We start from the raw sequence: 22,133 nt of genomic DNA on the forward strand, positions 1-22,133 counted from the left end.
AATTTTTAAAGCTCTTAAGTAGATATTAGGTAAAAGTTATATATTGTTGATGAAAGTCATCTGCCGAATGTGAATTAGTTCTCAAGTGTGAACTAAATAAAATATAATTTGCATATTTTTGGAGTTAAGCTCCATACAAAGTGTTTTCGAAATTTTTTTTTTGTGTGGAAGAAAGCAATAACACCATCCGCAAAAAAAAAATTATCAAAAATCAACGCGAACTTTTAGCTGCTTGAAACTTCCACTTTCTTAAGCTAGAATTTGGTGAGTTATAAAACTGCATACCTAGAATTTTTCTCAAAATTCTTAAAAAAAAGTTTGTTGTAAAATGTTGTTAAATCTTTTTACAAAGTTTGAAATTTAGACTTGTATGGTTTTTGTAAGAAATGAGCTATATTTTTATAAAAAAAAAATAATAAACATTAAACAAACAAAAGAAAAAAATAGCCAGAACTGTTCAAAATGTCGAATCCCTATTATTTTTCACATGGCTTTATTATCTCTAGCAGGTACCACTCATAACTATGTATAAATACAAATATATACAGCAGTAGATATCACCTACCGACATCAATCATACATACGGTGACCAGATTTCTGTGGCCGAAAATCGGGGCATTTCTAAAGCATCGAATCCGAATATACAATTTTGTTCTTAGAATAAAAAGGCTTAATACAGTTTTATTTAAAAAAAAAAAACCAAGAGAAAAAAAATCTTTACTATTTTCGTATGAAAATATAGCATACTATCTAAAAATCATGTAAATCAAAATTTCAAAATTTGTAGAACATTTATAAAAAATCGACGAATTTTTATAAATGTTCACCACAATTTGAAACATTTTAATCAGAGTTTCTAGAGCTGTTTTGAGTATGCAGTTTTGTAGCCCATTAAATTTTAGTTTAATAAAGTGCAAGTTGGAAGAAGCTTGGACTTACCGTCAATTTTTGGAAATTTTTTATTCGCACGTTATGTTCAACATTTTTTTTTTGTGTATGGAGAAAATGAGCAATACCTTCCACAAAATTTACCAAATATCAACGGTAAGTCCTAGCTATGTAATTAAAATTTGACATATGAATTGAATAGGTTACAAAACTGCAACTCGGAATGTTTCTAAGAAAGCTAATTAAAAAGCTCAAAATTTTGATCAAACTTCGTCGAATGTTTCTAATTTTTGTATAATGTTTGAAATTCTGACTTACATGGTCTTTGTTAGATAACGAGCTACACTTTCATAAAAGTAATATGTAAACAAATAATCGAAAGGGGAATAGCCAAATAAAGCTAAAATGTCTCCTTCCCTATTTATACTTTCGCCTTTCTATCTACGGCTTGTGTTTTTCATATCCACGATTTTTTGAGGGTGTTAGTATTATTTTTTATAATTGCATTAATTATATTGTTATATTATGTTTATGGCCCACTTATATCCTATGTCCTTTGTGCTGCTTCGTTTATACGAAAAATTGTTTTTGGGCCAGAGTACAGGGAGAGTCTTAATAAATGAATTAAGAAAACACTGAAAATCGGTACTCATGGTCACCGTAATCATACAAGAAGATATCTGCTGGTGGTCCTTACGGTGAGTGGCACCAATGCGATTAGATTCTTATTTAGATTTCTAGCTGAGTTTGGTTTCAGTATTTTGTATTTGTTGTTTGCGTTTTTTTTTTTTTTGTGCCACTGAAGAGGCGTTCACGTGATTTGCTACTCGTTGGAATGACGACAAGAAAACATTAGTTAAATACATACTTACGTGCATATACATATACATTCCCACATACATATCTGTGGACATTTCACAAAAACGCTTAAGTGCGTCTTTCACGGACATACAAAATAGCATATGTCGACAAAACATATTTCACCGTCAAAGAGAAAAATGTTGCAATTCGAAAGAAATGTTAAATTATTTTATTGCTATTCACAACCTTTAAAAATGTTTCTGTTTGGATCAGCTGCATGTTTTAATTAAAATAAATTTGATTGCTCTGACGGTAAAAGAACGACGTATGTGTGCTATTTTCTTTGTCCGTGAAAGATGGACTTAATTGGTTTTGTCAAATGTTTTGTCAAAAAGTCTGTTGGCAACCCTGAAGTGCAGACGTGTTTTTCTGGCGAGAGTAACAACCGTGTGTAGAATATATTAAAATTCTCTATTAAAGCAATTTTTAAGACTACGAAAGTGTGTTTTATATTGTTTATTGGTTACAATATACCTGAAAAACTGAAGAATGCCTCCAAAAAAGCGTAGAAGTGTTGTTTCTGCAAAACTCTGTTGTGCTCAATGCGAATTGATAATCAAAGAGGAAACAGAAGATTCCATCGAATGTGACAAGTGCGCCAAAAAGTTCCACTCTCAGTGCACTAAGCTGGATAAACGTCAATTCCAACAGTTGTTAGAAAATGAGAGCGAGATGTTTGTTTGTCATTTGTGTAATGGAGGAGGAGAAATGGAAAGAGATTTAAAAGAAATAAAAACAAAGTTGATACAACTAGATCAGCTGAGTGAAATACAAAAATCAATGACATTTATGTCGGCACAGTACGATGAGATATTGAAGGGAGTTATTGAAAATAAAAAGAAACTAAGTGAAGTTGAGCAGGAGAACTTGAAGTTGCGTAGAGAAGTGAACGATTTAAAATTGTCTGTAAAGATGCTGAATGATGGGCGTGTGAAGAACGATTGTATTGTGAGCGGCTTAAAAGTATCAGATGGAGCCACAGCAGTTGAATCTGTATTAACACTTACGAGGAATGCAGGTGTCGATGTACAGAGGGAACATATTGAAGATGCTTTTTTTTCTGCGTAATAACAAATCAACTAATGAGAAGAAAACAGTTGTAGTAAAATTTTCTAATAAATCAGCTAAAGACAAAATGATGGCATCGAAGTCGAAACTGAAAGATAATCCCGCGACAAACTCAGTTTTTATTAATGACTTTTTAAGTAAGGAGACTCTAATCCTTTTCAACTACGCTAAAGCTCTTAAGAACATTGGATATCGTAGCGTTTATGTTCGAGGTGGCAGAGTAATGTATAAAAGGAGTGAAATCTCAAGACCACAAATAATAAGATCTGAGGAAGATGTAAAAAGAATTATTTTGGAGGCCACAACTACAAAATCAAGTATGCGCAACTCTTTAGCAAATAATGAAGCAGCCAATGATGTAGAGGAGTCCAGCGATGAGGAGAATCCGCAGTCGTATGTTTCTTCTTAATATGTCATTTGCTTACCATTTCTTTTGTTTGGTTAAGTATATTTTCTTTTCTTATTCTTTAATGTTAAGCAATCAGTACTTTCAAGATTTTTCCAAGTTTAATGCAAGAATTTTAAATTTACCTTCTAGTTTTTTTTTAACATAATTTCTGTAAACATAAGGAGCGTTTCTTCATTAGTAAAGTTTAATAAATTTAAATCACTCATCTTTAATATGTCACAGCTACCAAATATTATTGCGATTCAAGAAACATGGTTTCAGAATGAATTATTACAGCTTTATAATATTCCGGGTTACTCGTGCGTTCACTGCTGTAGAGAGGATGGTTACGGTGGTACTTCATTGTACATCAGTGAATATTTAAAGTTTTCTATAGAATTTTGTAAATCTGAAAATTTTGTTCAATATATAGCTATTTCACTAGGGAACTTAAAAATTAATAATAAACCTTTAAAGTTGATGACCTACTACCGTTCACAGAAATGCTCTGTTGAAAATTTTTTGTCTGTAATTGAAGAGCCCATAAGTAATCTGGCATATGGTCCGTTAATAGTTCTTGGTGATTCTAACATAGACTTGACTCGTAGTAGTCATTTTAATGATTTAAAAGAAATATTTTTTAATTTTGATTGTCATAGTTGTCATGATCTTGTAACAAGACCTTCGAGTAATGCATGTATTGATCATGTCTTTAGCAATATTTTTAATTGCATTGTTACTGATTTTGTTGAATGCCATTTAACCGATCACAATATAATTTCTTGTAAAATTAGAAGTAGTTTTAAGCCACATGAGTATACTGAAAAAGTAAAACTCTTTGTGACTTTTGTGACTATAATAGAGTAAGAACGTCTTTACGAGAAAAAAATTTGTCATTAAGTATAGATGAGAATACAACCGATTACGCTGAGAAAGTTATTTCAACAATCACTGAGGTACTTGAGGACGCTACTTCTGAGAGAAAATGTAAAGAGTTGCTAAGGTTTAAAATTGCTCCTTGGATTAATGAAAACCTTCAAAATATAATTATATACAAGGAAAAGTTGCTTAAACAGCGCCGTAAAACTAAAAGCCATAAATTTGATGGACTTCTAGCATTTTTAGGAAAAATTGTGAAAATTGCTAATAGGAAGTCGAGAATTAACTTTTATTCCGATAATTTAAATTCTGTAGGCAACGACCCGAAAAGGGGGTGGCGATTTTTAAATAATACTCTTGGGCGAAATATAAGGAAAGACGTTGAGGTTATGTCACAGACAGGACAACAAATTGTGACCGCTCAGGATAAGGCAGATGCACTTAGTATGCATTTCGTTAATTCCATACGAGTCGTTAGAAGTAGTATATCAGTATGCGTGGATGATGATTGGAACTTTTTCCGAACGCTGGGACAAAAATCGGAAATATTCTCTCTTCCTACAATTGTGGAGGACGAAATAATATCGATTATTAAAAGCCTAAAGCTCAACAAATCTGCCGGGAATGATAATTTAATACCGAGAGTTTTTAAAGAATGTCAGGAGCAGTTATCAGGGATATTAACCTCCATTTTAAATATGATGATAACCACAGCTAAATATCCGGACAGTTTGAAAATTAGTAAAATAATCCCAATTCCTAAAGTGAACAATGCATCAACTGTTGAAAATTTTCGTCGCATTGCTCTTCTGCCCGTTGTTGACAAAATTTATGAAAAAATTATACATGGAAAATTGCAGGACTATTTTGATAGCAACAGTTTTATATATAAGTACCAATTTGGTTTTAGGAAAGGTTGTGGTACAGAAGAAGCGGTTGTAAACGTAGTAAATTTTATTTGCAATGGGTTGGATCAAGGTCAGGTAGGCGTTGGTGGTTTATTTTTAGATCTATCAAAAGCTTTTGATATTGTTGACCATGAAATATTATTACAGAAATTGTCAAAATATGGAATTCAGGGAAGAGAGCTGATGCTTTTTAGGAGCTATCTAACGAATAGGAAGCAATATGTACAAATTTCTGATGCTAAAAGCCGAGTGAAGGAAGTAACATGTGGAGTTCCACAAGGTAGTTGCTTGGGACCTTTATTGTTTAAAATATTCTTAAATGATTTGAGTGATCTTGAACTTGATGGTCGCATGTATATGTTTGCTGATGACATCTGCCTATTCTATCCTTACAAATTTGACCTAGTTTTAAAAACAGCAATTGAAAGAGATTGTTCCATTTTGTTTGAATATTTTAGGCTTAATAAACTAGCTGTCAATCCTAGTAAAACAAAACTAATTCGTTTCAAGCTCCATGCTAACGTGGATAACAGCTTTAGTGTTTGTATTGATGGTAACATTATTACCGAAGTGAATAATGTCAAGTATTTAGGTATTACACTGCAATGCAATCTTTCATGGGATATCCATATAAAGAATCTAAAGTGTAAAATTGCTCCGGCAGTAGGGGTTTTATATAAAATGAAGAATTTGTTGGACACTAATACGAAATTGCTGTTATTCAATGTATTTTTACAAAGTTACCTTAATTACTTGGCGATAATTTATGCTTTTAAAAATTCAACTGTTCTCAAAACTCTTCAAAGAATGCAAAATACAGCCCTAAAAATAGTGTTTAAATTACCAAGGACTTATTCCACGCTATCGCTGCATAAAAACTATTGTGATTCACCAATGTCAATAAGAGCCTTGTATGAATATCAACTTTTAATGTATGTTTATAAATCACTGAACAATATTGGGCACCGTACTATAACATTTTCACAGAACCAAAATGTATTCAATACAAGAAGTAGTCAAAATCTGAGTACGCCAAGATGTAGGCTTGAAACAACAAAACAGCGTATTGAATATATGGGCAGCAGTGAGTACAATAAGTTGCCATCGTCATTAAAGTCATTTAATGTTGTGTCTCGTTTTAAAACAAATCTTAAGAGTTATATAAGAGACAATTTAGAAGCGCTTCTTATGTAAAAAACGTATGTAAAAATTACATGAAACAATTATTGTAAATGTCTTTAAATTTTTTCCCTTAATATTTGTTAATTTTAAATTCAAGAATTATAAACGTACTTGATATTGAAACTGCCAGCATGCCTCAATAATGCCTAAATGGCGCTGGGGCCTCTTTCTATTCAGCTTAAAAGTACATGTCAATAAAACGATATTTAAAAAAAAAAAAAAAAAAAAAAAAATTTCCAAAAAAATAAAAATTTTTATAATATTTTTTTTTTTTTTTAGATACCAGTTTTTGCCGTACTTCATTTCCACAAATATAGCCCATATAGCTGAAAAAATGCAAAAGCGAAGCAAGAAAAAATTGAATTGTATAATTTTTTTATTATGGTTGAGCAGTTTATTTTTGGCAACAAGTATTGCTCGCGCGCGTGCCTACGCTTCACGAAATATTTATGTACATTAGACTGCATCACTCCCCATACAAAACAAAAAAAAAACAAAAAAAAAAAAAAATCGGTACTATTTTTCCATTGGAATTATAAAATCTATTATATTTTAAGACGTCCACCAAAATGTTTGGGAAAAATATTAAGATTTACGTAAGCTGGACCGATTTGAAAATACCTCTAAAAATGCAGTTTTTTACGAATAAAAATAGTTTCTTAAAGATCTTTTTTGGAAAAAATTCCCTCGAATGACAAAACGGCTTAAGCTTGAAAAATTAACATAAAAAACAAAAAAAAACTAAAATTAAATTATCTGTTTTTTTGTTATTTTTTGGCCTTATAACAATTATTATCAACAATTTTTATTGAGCTCGAGGCCGTTTTTTAATGAAAATTTATTGTGGAAAAGCAACAATAATTTGAAAAAACTGGTAGAAGTGATAGCTATTTCGGAAATCACCACATTTCCTCATCAGACTTCTTTCAGTAGGCTTCGAACCGAAGATCCCGCTGACTCAGCCAGCTGCGAAAATGCAGTTGAAAAGGGAAAACCGCGAACATCTTGAGAAAACTTAAAGTAAAATCGAATTCTCATAAGTTGTTTTTTGCTCCTAAACAAATGAGCACCCTTATAATTTTTTTTTTAGAAAAAAGTGGCCACAAACTCGATCTCCAACCTTCTAGCCCAGTAAAATTAGATAAATTTGGTACAAAAAAAAAAAAAAAAAATTGTGCCAGCGATTTTTTGATGCAGTTTACTTCTGTTTGACATGGATCCACACTCTTGCCCCTAAATTTCATTTGGCAACATTCCGCCATCTTGGATTTTAGTTTTTTTCAGTTTTTTTTTGCGATTTGCAAGCTTATTTTGCATTTTTAGTAAAAAATGGTTAACTACAAATTTGTAGAGAATTTAATTACCCACACTGGTTGTATAGAAGGTTAAAAAACAAATTTTTTGTTGTAAATAATTAGCAAAAACTGCGAAAAAAATTTTACATTGTCACGGTATTCGCCCTTTTTCCACAATTTCTGTTGAAAATATGATATTGAAGGTCAAGACTGTGGATCCATGACCAGCGTGTCAAATAGATGTAAACTGCATAAAAAATCGCTGTTACAAATTTGTTTTTTGAGAAAAAGTCTAATTGTATGCAATTTTATAGTCCATTCAATTTTAGTATGACAAAATGCAAGTTTAAAGTTTCTAGAAAATCGCGTTTATTTTAGGCAATTTTTTAGCGGAAGGTGTTGCTCATTTTCTCCATACAAAATATTGTCGAATATTCTTTGTATGAAAGAACTTGCGTGAAAAAAATTGCCTTCTAAAAAATTCTTCTATAACAATCTGAAAAAAAGTTGCAAATTAGTGAGCAAATTTAATGAATTTTCCTGAATTTTGTACAAAGTTTAGAAATTTTATTTTTATGTTTTTATAAAAAATTGTCGAAAATAAATTAGAATCAAAAAAAAAACTTTACATATATTGCGAAAAATTCACTGTGCCAGTACTTCTGTTCGGCACTGTATAATATAAAATGGTGCAAGTTTCAAGTTTTGATTTTTGTGAATTTCTTTGTGATTTTTTTTTTGGCAAATTCCATGATCTTGCTATCCGAAACCCAGTAAATAATATTTTTCAGATCTTCAAATTCCCTTATAAATAGTTGGTGAAATGGTTGCATTTTTATTCTATCTAAGTGTACATTTTTACACACACACACACATTAATTCATATACTAATTGTGCTTACGCCGCTGACATAGTAAAGATCTACATACATAAAATTAGTACAAAAATTCATAAGGTTGAGTAATTCGTCATCCTACGTCATTTTTTGATGTTTGCGTCCAAAACTGTCAATTAAGATTTAACACAGTGTATTTTTCTGCTATTTCAATTGTCATAGCGAAAATTTTATTGCTATGCCCTGCAAAAAATGGGACTAATCCGGGATGACTCCGGGAGCAATCGCAAAGGAGCATGCGACTAATACCACTTTTGATCTCTTTATATGGAATCAACTGATCGCTTTTGTTCGGGCATGTCCTATGAAGAGACTAATTGTTCACCTTTATACCCGAACGGGTATAAAAAGCGACTAGTCACTTTAAAAAAATAAAAATAAAAATTTGCGCCAGCTGAGATTCGAACCGGGGTGCTCTGTTTTGTTAGGCGAATACTCTCTCTGTGTGCCAACGCCGCACATGAAATTTCATTGACTAAGAGCGTACATATCATTAAATCGTTAATAGTACCCGTTAGAGATGAGTTGGGGACTAATTGATCTCCAATTATACCCATAAGGGATGAGTCGAGACTAATTGACCTCCATTAGTACCCGTATGAGACTACTTGCGACTAATTAATGCCCAATTGTACCCGATTGAGAGTAGTCTCGGAATACTCTCTTTAGAGATTAGTCGCACAATTTTTTGCAGGGTGATGCTAAGAGTATGTACACACACATGCAATTATTTATAGATAGTGGCATTCTTCAGATGTTGGAAATCTTTTTACACAAATGTGGGCGTGGAAACTTCGATGAGTCGATAAGGAATTCAATATTTTCTCGCACGTTTAAGCAAAAATAAATTGAAATACATTCATACATACCTAAACATTTGAGCATTTCCAAGAGTTGGTGCCAAATGATTTGCGATAACGATTCGGTAACATTTCATTTAGGAATATTTGGCATAAAATTTCACATCTGCTGAAGTCGGGCGCTTAAATTTTTTAATCCCTAGTACTATACATTTTTAGATAAAACCACTCTGGTCGGCATATATCTGGCATATATCCGTCTTCCATTCGATCCTTCTCCCAGGGACTTTGTCATTTTGGAGATATGCAAGCTTTTACTGGTTTATAACTTTTGTGTATGACCTGCCACTTCTTTCAGAATTTAATCAGTCATAGCTATTTCTTCAGCCAATATAGCAATCAGAGTCATTCCTGCAACGACTGTTCATTCGATGTTGTTAGAGAATGCCAAGAGTCTGTGGACCGGCTCGTATAATCTGCGCTAGGCCGCGACCGTCTGCGTGAAAGCGCATAGTGAGTCCCAGAGGCTTTTCTATTGCATATTCATAGTGCAAGCCGAGGCTTAGTTTCTCGTATGGTGTATGGGTTTTGTCAACTATTTATTAGCACCGCTTGCATAACATTATTGCTGCTATTCAGAAACAGAACCTGTATGTGGAAATGCCCAAAGCATGTGCATGACAAACACCTAACCTAAATAGCACACTTTGTCATTGTTCATGACACTTTGAATTTATATTTAAAAAAACGCAAAGAGATACGAGAAAAAAAGTCGTTTATTATTTTTAGATTTTCACTTTGTTCTGTTGCGAAAATTATTATTGCAACCCGAAAAATTTGTTTTATGAGTATGATCTGAAAGCCTAAGCGTATTTTAATGCTTATTAAGTAGGGATCCCGAGCTATTTATATTTGGACATTTGGCAGTCACAGGGCGGTGTTTTCTAGAATTTTTTTTATCGAGAGCAACAACAACTCTCTTAGGGGTTTCACAAGACGTGTTAACCGTTGTAAAATCTTAAGCTTAACATTATTTTTTATGTAAAATAACGGTTAAAATGGTTTTTACCCATACTTTTCTTAGAAACCTGACTTGCCAGAGACCTATGCTTCAATTAAAGCTTGAATAATACACTGCAATAGCCATATATGCCAGTTATAAAAGAAATAAAAGGGATTGAATAAAATGGGGTTAACCCTTTAAGCGCCACTGATTACGATCGAATTGCAAATTATTAAATTACGTGCACATTTCTTTACACATGTGGCCAGAAACTTGTTCAGCGCACAAAAATACATCGGAAACCACTCTCATAAAAAAACAAAAAGCGAATTTTTAGACCTTTATTATCCAATCTAAAAAAAATAAAATAAAAAAATAAAAAAATTGTAAAGCTCCTACTAAAATATTTTGTCTCTATTCAGGGTCATTTGCGAGCTGAAGCTTGTCAAAAATACCTCTGAATATTGGATTCTTCCAAAAAGAAAAGAAATAAAAAAAAAGTAGTTGAAGACTTTTCGCCAGAAAAAATACCCTTACTTAAATGTAAACCTAAAGATTTGCACCAAAATTAAATTTCAGTTATCTTAATGCTGTTTTTATAGAAAGGATCCATAAAATACGCCACTTACATCTGCTATTAGTTTTAGCTTTGCCATAAATAATTAATTTAAACTTTTGGATTTTTAAGACCTGGACGCGCTGGAAAAAAAACGAAAAATTTATGCTTCGAATAATTTCAATAAAACGTTTTTGCTACTTTTTTATCTGAAGCATATAAAATAAGGCGGTTACGCTGCACACATTTACTTATACTTTTCTGTATGGAAGGGGAGGCAGTCTAACATACAAATGTAAGAGTGTGTTGATTCATCTTCATGTACTTATCGGCATCTTTGTAATTATCGTCTTCATGCTTGGTAAAATATGGTACTTACTAAAAATTTCAAAAGCTCTGAAAGAGCAACGAAATAGACCTATCCGAACATAGACGTAAAACGATTGCAAATATTTTAATTTCCTGGTTGCATACCGCACGAACCAACGCCCTCTGAGTTATAAATAAATTTCATGACTAACAAAATAACGAAAAGTATAATTTTATTAACATTCCTGAAAAAATATGAGTAAATATTTAAATAGCAAATTAATATTTGGAAGACTTTAATAAAATGAACAAGTAATTTTTAAGCAAAAAAAAAACCGACTTCAATTCTCATATAAAAATTTAATAGTATCATTAATTTCTTCATGACCAAATGGTCGGATCTTAGTATTAGTATCGGACCACCCTTGAGGCAACACCTTTCCGATAGAAGACGAATTATCGAAATCGGTTGACGTGGTCGAAAGTTATGCCTAATATATATATATAAAAAAATATATTCCGATGAATTGATAACCTTCTCCTTTTTTTGAAGTCGGTTAAAAAGTGAGAAAATATATAAGTTTGAGTCAGAATATTTCCTCAACTAAGTATACATATGTCTTTCAATATTTCCTTGACTTTTCCAGTTACATTCGATATCCATTCAATTCTGTCACTTACAAGCTTTGCGTCATAAACAAATTTGACACTTTCTAATACTAGAGTTTTTTTTTACGAATCCCGTAAAAACGAGCTTTCCTAAAATTAATTTGCTAACTAACAATTTTAATAAAGATATTATGTACATATGCAAATGAAGTAAAATTTTTTATGACAAAAAATCCGAGCTGTTAAATAACCGCTTTTTATGTGCTGCCAAAATTAACAGCCGCCAAATAACAGAGCGTAAAATAAAAATATAGGCACAACAAGTAGTATCACATAAATCAGTGTCAAAAAAAAAAATTGTTGCCAAATGACTTTGCTCGTGTGAATAAAATTCTAAACGTAAACAAAATATAAACTACATACAATGAATATGGTTATATGTATGTATCAGCTGCTCGCTAGTGAGAAGCGCGACCTTTATAGGCCGCCAAACCGGCAAATGAGAAGAGCGAAAGCTGTAAGCTTTCATTCCTCACCACCTCACCATTCGTTAGTGTGCGCATGTGTGAGTTTTTTTTTAACAAAGAGCGCGCTAACTTCGCCAGTCACGATCAGTGGGTGAACTGGTGGGCGCTTTTTCCAACCCTTCGTGAATTAAAAGTGGTGGTGCATGTGTATTCATTCTACATTGGGTGCGACAAAAAGCTTTGTGTCACTAAGCGGTGGGTTGCTGCCGCTCCCATTGTTATGCATAAGTGTGCATATTTGCTGCTGCTTTCTGAGTTTTATCGATAGCAGCAGCTGATCAAAGCACACTCGCTTGCACATCCACCAACAAATAGCCGGCCGATGATCGCGAGTACCGAGCGAGATTAGCAAGTAGCGTGACGGACGACGAGGTTCTGTTGCTGGTGTGTTGGTCTCCTCCTCTTCTGCATTTGCCTACTATCAGCGACGAGTGTATAGCATATTTTTAAGCGGACTGCTGGTTCTAAACACCACCGGGACGATCGGCATTCGATCGCTGAGTTAGTAAACGAACAGTAGTACCCAAACGCAGTGGCAGCTGAGGTGACGCGGGCGCGCTACTAAATTACAATTATACAACAATTTATTGTAAAAGACGAAGAGAAGTGCCTTAAAAATGCAATTTGACGAAACTAACAATTTTAATTAATTTAATTCTAATTAATTTGTGTATTTTTGGTAACCTTGCGAGTACAGATTTCCCTATAAAAGCGAAAAACAGCAACACATCGAGGACAAAGTGAAAGAAACAAAGAAGAAAACATAGAAACGTGTGTTAGAGGAGCAATTTTTCTAATTTAAATAACTAAAGAAAACAGGCGAGTGCGCAAGTGAATCGTGAAAATATGTAGAACCAAAGCTTAAACGCTACACTGTGCATTGTTGGAAGTACTCTTGGCTGCAAAAATTTCGGATAATAATTGTGATAATCTGAGTGAAGTGAAGTATAAGCTTTACTGTTTTAATAACTGTGCAATAATTTTAGCAAAAAGATATTTTTACAAAGAAAAAAAAATAAAAACTTGAAAATTGTAGGACTAGTGCGGTTGGGAAGTAAGCTTTTAAAAATTTAGGTTTTAAAATAATTTGTAAATAAAAAGCAACGTCAAAATGGTTGGGAAAATCATCGCCTTGCGCGACATGGATAATTTCAGTCGGCGCAGCAGCGTTTATGTGGATCCAGAATGTGATAAATTTTTCGAAATGCCGCTGTTTATTGCGGCCAGTACCACAGATATGACAACGAAATGCCATTGTTGGCAATTTAGCCCAGGTAAATAAGAAAAAGCTCACCAAAAAATATACGCTTTATTTGTTCCTGTTTGTTGGTGTGATTAAACCCCAAATAGAGCTATTTAGTAGTACATATGTATGTTTATAATTTATGCCGCAGACGCTCATTAGCGAGTGAATTTTAGACAATTTAAGGCAGCATTCGTTTTTTTTCTGCTAATACATATGTACATACGGTATTGGCCAATACAATAGCACCTCGATTTCAAAATGATATTGTTTCCCACTCATGTTTATTTATTTATTTTTAGGAATTTTCAATTAACAGACAGTTCATTATCTAACATAACCCATATTAACCCAAGTTTAAAACTTTGTGGAAAACTACAAAAAAAAAATCCAAAAATTTTCACTAAACTCTCAAACTTCTTTCTCAGAAGTGTAAGAATTTTTTTGAATACGAAGTTTTATAGCCCATTCAATTTTAGTCTAACACTGTACAAGTTTCAAGTGGCTAATCACCGCTGATTTTATTTTTTTTTCTGCCGAAGGTTTTGCGGGTTTCTTCCATATAAAAATAAATTGTGTTATTCGTTATATGGAAGCAAATGCGACAAAAAAATTCTAAAAAATCAACGGTAATTTTTAGCCACTTGAAACTTGCTCATTGTTGCACTAAAACTGAATGGGCTATAAAACTGCGCACTCGAAAAAATTCTAACTCTTCTAAAAAAAAAATTTGAAATTTATGTGAAAGTTCGTCGAATTTTTTTGTTATCTTTTACAAAGTTTGAAACTTGGGGTTTGTTAGAGAATGAACTGTATTTTAATTGAAAGTTCTTAAAAATTTATAATTAAACATAGGTGGCAAACAATATCACTTAGAAATGGGGGTACAATTTATTTTTTGGGCTTAGAATTTATACTACTATTCACCTAATAAATTTTGGTGAATGAAAATTGAAAATATTTTAAATAATAAAATTGAGAGATTTTTCGTGAATGATTAAAACCAGGGGCGTGAACCGGATGAAAAAATTGGTTGGTTCGGTTCAGCGGTTCGAACCGTTCTTGCACTTTTGGATTGGTTCGTCGAAGCGTTTTTTTTGATCTTTGAACCGTGGCTTCGGTTCGGTTCAACGGTTCGAAAAACAAAAAAATAACGCGCAAGTTTAAGTGTCAAGTGCAACAACACGCAAGGTTAGGGGTCAAGTGTCTGTCAAATGAGATGGGTTGCCTTTACATTGCCACGGTACGTACTACCATGTTTATCAAAAAGAAAAAAGTAGGTACATTTATCTATTGAAAATTGGTTGAAACGAATCTTTAAACCTTTATAGAAAGTGGTTCGGTTTTCGGTTCGGATCAAACATTTGTGGAAAATTTCGGTTCGGTTGATGGTTCAGTTAATTAATAGAAAAAAGCGGTTTCCGGTTCAAAACCGGTTCACGTCCCTGATTAAAACTTCAATACTGTATCGAGAAAATCTCCCAGATTTTTTGTCTTTTTCTGGTCTATCCTGACACTCAGCACATCTGCCCAAGAGTAGTCGGTATGTAATCAATGCTACTTCTACTCTCCCTTTTCTGAGTTAGACTGCCCCAAGCGTGCACGTTCCTGCAGCAGGAATCCTGTTTATACATACATAGGTCTGACTAGAAAAAAAATCATACGGAATTGAAAGAGAGGTGAGCTTTGAGCGCACTGTGACTGCGCCCATGCCCCACCGCTTTCTTATCTGAGCAGTCGATCCTTATTCGCAACTATCTTTGCTTAGAAAAGCCTGCAGCCATTTGAAAGCCTAACTCTGGAGGGGATGTGAGTGGGGAAAGAGCTAATAGGTACTAGTCTATCCACTCAGTAAACCGTGTTGTCAGAGACGAAGTCAAAGCCTAAACCAATACTAGAGTATCCAAATTCTGTATCACCTAAGCACTCAGTGTCGTTTGTACAAAAAAATATTGCCCTTTCATTGCCCTCTTTGAAAAAAAAACGCTAAGGAGGAGAGGGCGATGGAAAGAACAGAAGGACTTCCATCTTACTAGGATTTACAGCAAGTTTAATGTTCGCCCTTTATGCAAATCTTAGAGAATATTCAGATATTTACTCCTTACTAAAGGTGCAACGTCTGAAAAACTTTACAGATCATTTCCTCCAGCAAGCGTTGGCGGTCACCATGTTTACCCTATGCTGGATAGTGGCACTGTCTCACTACGCCTCGACAGTTCTGCGGCTGAGCATGCCGGTAGATCCCTTAATGCGCTTAAATTTGTAGGGAGCTGTAAGTGACAAACTTTATGTGCGCTTATGAATAGTTGTCGAAAAAAATCAAAATTACTTGTTTTTAAATGGAAATTGTCGATGCTTGTTTTTGCACATTAAACAAAAACAGTCCTATTTTATCTTTCTCATTTTTCTCCAATAAATACCTATAAACAACGTTCATCAAATTTTCGCCTGCCTTCTATTCGCAGAGGTTATACAAATTTACGTATTTCGCTCCAATAAGGTTTAGTAATGTTAGAACGCTTATAACAGCCGTTGTTAAATTTTATATATCACTTAGCTTTTTTATTGATCTGATAACGTAAATTTCACTCACGTGGCGATATTATCACATTTGCGTTTATAATAAAATGCTTTATTTTGGTTTATTGCCAGATTTGGTAAATGAAGTTAATTAATTAAAAAATAAAAATGCAATTATTTGTGCAAATGAAAGCAACAAAAGCAACAGGAGTGAATTAATTCGAGAAACTCTCAAATTCTAAAACTTTTCACATGTTAAAGATGTGACGTAATTAATGCGATTATAAATATAAAGTTGCATTTTAAATTAGATGATCTTAATATACGATTCTAAATTGAAACAACTGTCGCTAAGCCGAATTAAAGCCCATCAAGTTATTGCAAGAACTTCATGCTCTCCCTGTAAGGGGAAACAGTCGCGAGCGTATTTTGTGCAGATAATCCATCAGCCTTGCAGTTTCCTCCTGTTGGTGAGCTTTTAAGCCCAAATCAGCCTTCTTTGAAAAGCTATTTTTGCCACTTAAGCGTATGAGTAGGTATTTACCATTTAAATTGATTTTACATGGGTAAGTAGGTAGTCGACTGCATCTTCTGTACTCGCAGCTAGCTTCAGTACGCATCGATCAGTTTCATTAGGTTTAAAGTCGAAGTTTCTAAAGATCGTCGAGGGCACATGAGTGCCGGTTAAATGAGTACCCAGTACTCCTTAGACTGATGCCAAAGCGAACTTCATGAGACAGTAGTTGTATTATCTATTATGTCCAAGGATATTAGTACTTAATAACTAGTAATCATTAAACAAAATCAGTTGTCAATTGACACTTCAAAATGAAGTAGAAAAACAAAAGAAACAAATACAAAACGCGAAAAGATAGTTAACAATTAATTGGAACAAATAAAGTACTCAATTAAACTGAGCAAAAACAGCAACCACCAAACAATAAAACTTACCTATTATTTATAAAAATTTAAATGGCAGTTTGTTGGGGAGCTTTTGAACTAGAGAGCGAAAGAGCCAGCTCTTTTAATTGAACTAGTTCATTAGTTCGTTCACTAAAGTGAACTGAACTTTTCTGTGGCAACACTCTAATAAAAATGGTAATGTAATTTAATAAAACATATGGGAACTACATTTTTGTTGTAAGGCCATAAGGAAACAGCTGATCGGAATTCACACGAAAACAACATTTTATTTCATTTAATTTCCAATGTTTAACATCGTTTAGTGCAATTTGTGTTAAAAAGTATCTAAATATTTCAGTTGACTTTTTGGGACTTGTTGTTTAACGAAAATTTTCTCCTTCAGATGCCAAATTGCAGCGCAATTTACTTGCATTTCGAAGGCACAATTCAAGAAAATAAAATTTAATGCAGACACCGCCGACCTTCTATAAACGTCCTTCCGTGATTTTGGAGAAAGATGATTGAATTGCGTCGTTATTGCAATCTTTTTTTTTTGTTATAAAACATACATTTTTGTTGTTCTGTAACTCAGCTCTTACTACCGAAGTAGTTTCATAAGGTGAGCGAACTAAGACTCAGAAGAGCTAGTTCATTGAGTTGAACGAACTACAAGTGAACTAATCTTTAAAGTGAACTAAAACTCTAATACCTACCTACCACTCATTTATCGTTTAAAAAATAAGTAGGTACTGATAGAGTTTTCTTATTTTTGTTTACATTTTTTTTACAACGCTTTTATCAACTTGCAATGTTGTGTTCCAGAAACTTTCAATGTTGTGTTCCAGAAACTTTCAATGTTGTGTGTCCGACACCATAAAGCAAAGCTTTGAAAAGCTCCTATAAAAAAGCATAGTGAATAGGGCGAGGTAGATGACATCTAGATGTCGCCCTATGTACCACGTTTGCTACACCGGAAATAGACGACACGCCATTTCTTTAAATAAAATTAATTGGTGCTCGTTTGTATGTACATACATATGTAAATGCATGTGTGTGCACCTTTCTATTAATATCGTTGAATTATTTTAATATCTATTGCAAAATTTTATTCAGACAGGACTAAAAAGTAGAAAATAAATAATATAAAAAAAACTTTTTAATATACAACGCTTTTATAAATGGACTAAAAAGTAGAAAATAATACTTCTCAGTCCCATAGAATTTGTTTTGATAACTTTTGATTTTGAAATTTTAGCAAAAGTCATTATAAACAATCTATGAAATTGAAAATGAAAAGCGTGGGGCGCATGTAATACACTTGAATTGATATGAAAAGTAATATATGAATGTATGTATGTGGGTATATGAATAACGACCGCTTAAAATCGATTTCAAAGTTCTACTTTCGCTGTAGAAATTTTAGGTCTACGTTATGTAGTTTGACTATTGTCAATTAAATCGAATGCTTTGTATTGCATGCGCTCCACGTTTTTCATTTTCAATTTCATAGATTGTTTATAATGACTTTTGCTAAAATTTCAAAATCAAAAGTTATCAAAACAAATTCTATGGGACTGAGAAGTATTATTTTCTACTTTTTAGTCCATTTATAAAAGCGATGTATATTAAAAAGTTTTTTTTTTTTATATTATTTATTTGTAATTTAATCAGCTCAAGCAGTTAAGTGAAAAGTATTTTTTACATGCAAATTAGAATTACCTTAATGACATAATAAAATGATATTTAGCACGTTAATAACTGCACTTGGTTAAATTGCAAACAAAAAATTACACAAACATAAAAAAAAAGCATGCAAATATCAAATTCATAAGACCGGTTGTTGGCGAACAACAACAGCAGAAATAGCAGCAACAACAGCAACAATACAGCGTAATATAAAACTCTGAAATCTGACAACTGTGAAATAATCGCACAATGCAATTAAAGCAATAAAAGTGAAAATTTAGCGGTTTGGAGCACAAACATTTTCCTCGCAACAACCACACACATGTACATACTCCATAAAAATATACAAAGTGTAAATTGCTGTATTGCATTGCATTTTTTGGGCGGGATTTGCATTTAACGCGGTGGGGTTTGCGCGATGATAGCTGCAGCGGTTAGCTGTCGCCAGTGTTACCACTGTGCGACTAAAGTCGCCATTTGGCTCTCTTTGATAGTCAATTCCCCAGGCGTCAACTTGTTGGAAATCTTCAATATTCGGCCTTTTCTTACAAATTCATGCTCAGAACGCGATGGCAGCGCTATATAAATTAATCCGCTAGGATCCGAAAAACGACCGAAAACGGAATCGGAAAACGGATGAAATATCCGGGTGTTATACGAAATGGTTTCCATTTACGGATACATTTCCGGATATTTTGCTGGCTGAGATGTTACATTAAAAATAAGAATTTTAAAAATTAATTTGTTCATTTTTGGCACTCAGTATGCAATAACACTTTTTGTAAAGAAAAAATTTGCTACTTTCTAATTAAAAAAAAAAAAAAAAAAAAACGAATCAATGAAAAAACGACCAAACAACCAAACTCGAAAAAGAAAATAAAAACAACCAAGTTTAGTTGGAAACAACTAACAGTGGCAACCGTGTGTGAAATGTCTCATCACATTGTAAGAAAAGCAACATTTTTAATTGTCATGTATAGAGCAACAAGATGTGGAATTGTGTAGAAAATACGCAAGACAATGCAATGACTTTTTAACCCATCATCCAAGGAGGGTATGTCTATAAATAATTTGTAGGCACTCCGCGGCGTTAACAGCCTCCCGGCCTGACTTAATTGTTGACTAACTGGCGCGTCGGTTACACGAGTGCAATATTTCGCAAATCATTTAGCAACTCTTTAGGCTTGGTTTAAATGATGGGATCGCGAATATACAGAAATTTAAAGTATATATATGCGGCAGCTCGCTTGCAAAGACGATGTATATTTTATGTTTTTATGTTGGCCGTCGGCCGACCAAATGACGCTGAAAGGCATATGCTTCAGGAATCTGAGCAGTACGAACTTGGGAATGTACTGCCGGTCTGCGTTTAGCTATCTCTTTTGAACCCGAAAACCATTCGGTGTCTTTCGAGTACTCGCTGGAAGAACTTTTCGAAGTTTTCAGTTCTGCATGCTGCGACGCTATTTAGAGCAACTGCACTGCCTCCTCCAATCTACCGGATGATTGCCGCCTGACATGGTCGATAAACTTGTTCATCCCATCAAGTCCCTAGCTCCAGACGGTATCGCTCCAGCAAACCTGCAAAGGACTGTGGAGGTGCCATATTCTCTATGCATAAATTGATTGAGTATTTAGTACGTCCCTAGTGCTTGGAGCGTCATTAGGGTGGCGTTTATCCCAACTGTCTTAAACGCGAGACAGACGGGCATGCTTATGCAGATAAACTAGCACATAAATGCGCATAATAATTTTGCCCTGACCGACGGCAGTATTGCGGATTAACGAGCCGCAGGGTCGTGTGTTCGAGTCCCACGGCCAGTAGAATTTTCATTTATTTCGTTTTTATTCATTTTTTTATAAGTTCAGTCTTGAACAGGTTGGTTCGATAGAACGCTCATCATCTCCGCTAAACGTTCAAAATTTACCGACAGCACGATACCTATTTTTAGTTTCACAGCCAAATAAAATGTGGTTCTGAAAGGTATACTGCCCCCGACAAAGTAAAATTGTCATCAAGCGCAATTGGTTTGATAAAACTTCAGTAAAAACTTACATACATATCTTAAGAATGTAGACTTATTGTCAATTGTTGATACCAAGCAAGTGCATAAATAATAACGCCTCTTGCAAGCAATTACCGATAATTGTATTTATGGTAGTTTAAAATTAGCGGAAAATTTAACTGAAACTTTCTACAATTCAAATTTATTGGCGAAATCAATCATTGCGCTTAACACTTGAAAAATTTGTCGAGCATTTTATTTCTCATAAACGCAAACATAACAAATTGCATGTATGTATGTATGTACATTTGTGTGCGGGTGTTTGCTTGCCTAATCTTATCTTAATACTCGTAGTTTTGCTTTATAAATGTTAACAGCTATCAGGCAAGCGACCTATTTAATTTTTGTTTATATCATAAATCAAGCCATATCTCTGGCTGCTCAGCTGACAAGGACTGCTGTTGCCAATCGATCAAAAATCATGTTAAATAATTAAGTATACAAAAATTATGCTAAAGACATTATCATAGGGTTGGCAGATTTTTTGTGCGCGAAATCAGTACGTTAGACTTTTTCATGCTAAAAAAATCAGTACTTTTCCGGACATTTTTGTTCAAAGCAAAATTATGAATGTAAGTAACAGATAATACTTTAAAACCCCAGCGGACCTGTTTTTAACAATATTATGGTACATAAATAAAATATAGTTCATAAAAAATAATAGTGTTATTAGTTTTAAAATTAATTAAAAGTGGGCGCATCATTGTACACAGAAGCTAATAAATTATTTTATATTTATGACATTTTTGAATAGCAATAATGAGATCATTCTCATTTTCAGTGTTTAGATAGTCAAAGAATTCTATACATTTCATTTTAAGATTACTTTTAATATGAAGTTGCCTGCTGAGTCAAAATGTCTATCGTCCAAATGTGTCATTAATCTGATAGTTTTCGCTCTTAGAGCATCAGCGGTATTTTGGGGATGCTTATTGGTTCCGCGTTCTATCAAGGGGTTCACAAACTTCGATAAATGTAAAACATTTGCGGTAAGTCCTTTGGAAAAGACATGGCGTGGCATAACAGTTGCCGGAAACTTTGCTCGCTATACGCTTGGCACATCTGAAGGAATTGAACATGGCCCCCTCTGTCAGATACTTCCAGTTCTCAGCAAGCTTTTTAAACGAAAGATCGGGCGCATTTAAAAAAATTGGGCTGTTTCGAGAACAATAAAGTCATTCATTCCATTTACGATGTGGAAAAATTAATATATGTATGTGAGTGTCCTCACCCTTACGCAGTGGCGGATTTACCGTAAAGGCAACATAGGCAGGTGCCTAGGGCGACAAAATTTGAGTTGAAAAAAAAAAAATTGAATTTGTGTTTGTACATTTTAAGACATAAATTTGAGATTCAATTATGCAATCAGAAAATAGGACAACACTGTTAGTTATTTTTGATATTATTTAAATGATAATATTTAAAAATACTAATTTAGTATTTTTGAGATTATAACTTATCAAGTGAAAAAAGCTTGTTGATGATGGCTTTCTTTAAATGTTGAAAACCTTTACTCAAGGCAAATACCACTTTTTCATCTTAAATTG

The 22,133-nt window shown here is 33.5% G+C and overlaps 1 protein-coding gene across 11 annotated transcripts in view; it reads left to right on the forward strand.

The window, feature by feature from the left end:
• LOC118741400 (GTPase-activating protein skywalker) overlaps positions 1-22,133 on the forward strand; it is a 223,776-nt gene that overhangs the window by 150,152 nt on the left and 51,491 nt on the right. The window contains exons 1-2 of one of the 11 annotated variants that reach the window (XM_036473358.1): positions 12,552-12,757; positions 12,866-13,442. The exons of 8 other annotated variants lie outside the window; for them this stretch is intronic. In XM_036473358.1, the coding sequence (XP_036329251.1) occupies positions 13,280-13,442 (163 nt within the window). In that variant the 5' untranslated portion in view covers positions 12,552-12,757; positions 12,866-13,279. Of the gene's footprint in view, positions 1-12,551; positions 13,443-22,133 lie in introns of those variants that run through there. 2 more of the 11 variants (XM_036473365.1, XM_036473367.1) reach the window with 2 other exon arrangements.

This window comes from Rhagoletis pomonella, unplaced genomic scaffold (assembly GCF_013731165.1).
Source record: "Rhagoletis pomonella isolate Grant_MI unplaced genomic scaffold, Rhpom_1.0 Rhpom_scaffold_00006, whole genome shotgun sequence".
Classification (NCBI taxonomy): Eukaryota; Metazoa; Arthropoda; class Insecta; order Diptera; family Tephritidae; genus Rhagoletis; species Rhagoletis pomonella.